This window comes from Neophocaena asiaeorientalis, unplaced genomic scaffold, assembly GCF_003031525.2.
Source record: "Neophocaena asiaeorientalis asiaeorientalis breed wild unplaced genomic scaffold, Neophocaena_asiaeorientalis_V1.1 scaffold91, whole genome shotgun sequence".
In the NCBI taxonomy this organism is placed as follows: Eukaryota; Metazoa; Chordata; class Mammalia; order Artiodactyla; family Phocoenidae; genus Neophocaena; species Neophocaena asiaeorientalis.
Genome location: NW_020173198.1, coordinates 8,250,886 through 8,251,472, shown reverse-complemented (window position 1 = coordinate 8,251,472; position 587 = coordinate 8,250,886). Strand labels below are relative to the sequence as shown.

The following is a 587-nucleotide window of genomic DNA, read 5'->3' as shown; positions in this document are numbered from 1 at the left end:
GGCTGAGTGTTCCGAAAGCAGCCCCGCGCAATCTCCTTGCTCCTGGCCTGCGGCGCTGAGACGAGCCCTCTCCAGTGTCCCCAGTTAACGAACACCACCCGCACATCTACAGTGCGTCCATAAGCAGTCCGGACGCGCCGGACACATCCCCAGGTTGATCCACTTTCAGAAACACACACATTGAGGGGCTTTCTAAACCATGGGTTCCTAAACATTAACTTCCCCACAATATACCAGCATCCGATCCAGGGCGCAGAGAGGATTCCGCCGCGAGCGTTCCAAAATCACCAACGCCCCAATATCAACTAGGCAGCCCCTTCCCGCCTGGGTACACTCCAATTACCCCCCCCCCCCAAGTGTCCTTGTCCCTTTACGCACCCTGAGCCCAACACCCGCATCCTTGGCCACTCCAAACATACTCATAGGTCCACACGGTAAACCCTTCACGTGGCTCCACACGCAGTATCCCATCACCGTCCCCCCACACATCATCCACATACACACACGTCCACGACCTTCCCGGTCACACATTCGGAGGCCCGGGGCCACCGGCTTGGCGCTCCGCAGACGCCCAGGGCACAGGCGGG

At 59.5% G+C, this 587-nt stretch overlaps 1 protein-coding gene across 1 annotated transcript in view; it reads right to left on the bottom strand.

The window, feature by feature from the left end:
• Positions 1–561, bottom strand: part of GPRC5B (G protein-coupled receptor class C group 5 member B) — a 20,591-nt gene extending 20,030 nt beyond the window's left edge. The window contains exon 1 of the mRNA XM_024744371.1: positions 516–561. Coding sequence (XP_024600139.1) covers positions 516–531 — 16 coding nt within the window. The 5' untranslated portion in view covers positions 532–561. The remainder of the gene's footprint in view (positions 1–515) is intronic.
• Between the last annotated feature and the right edge of the window lie 26 nt (positions 562–587).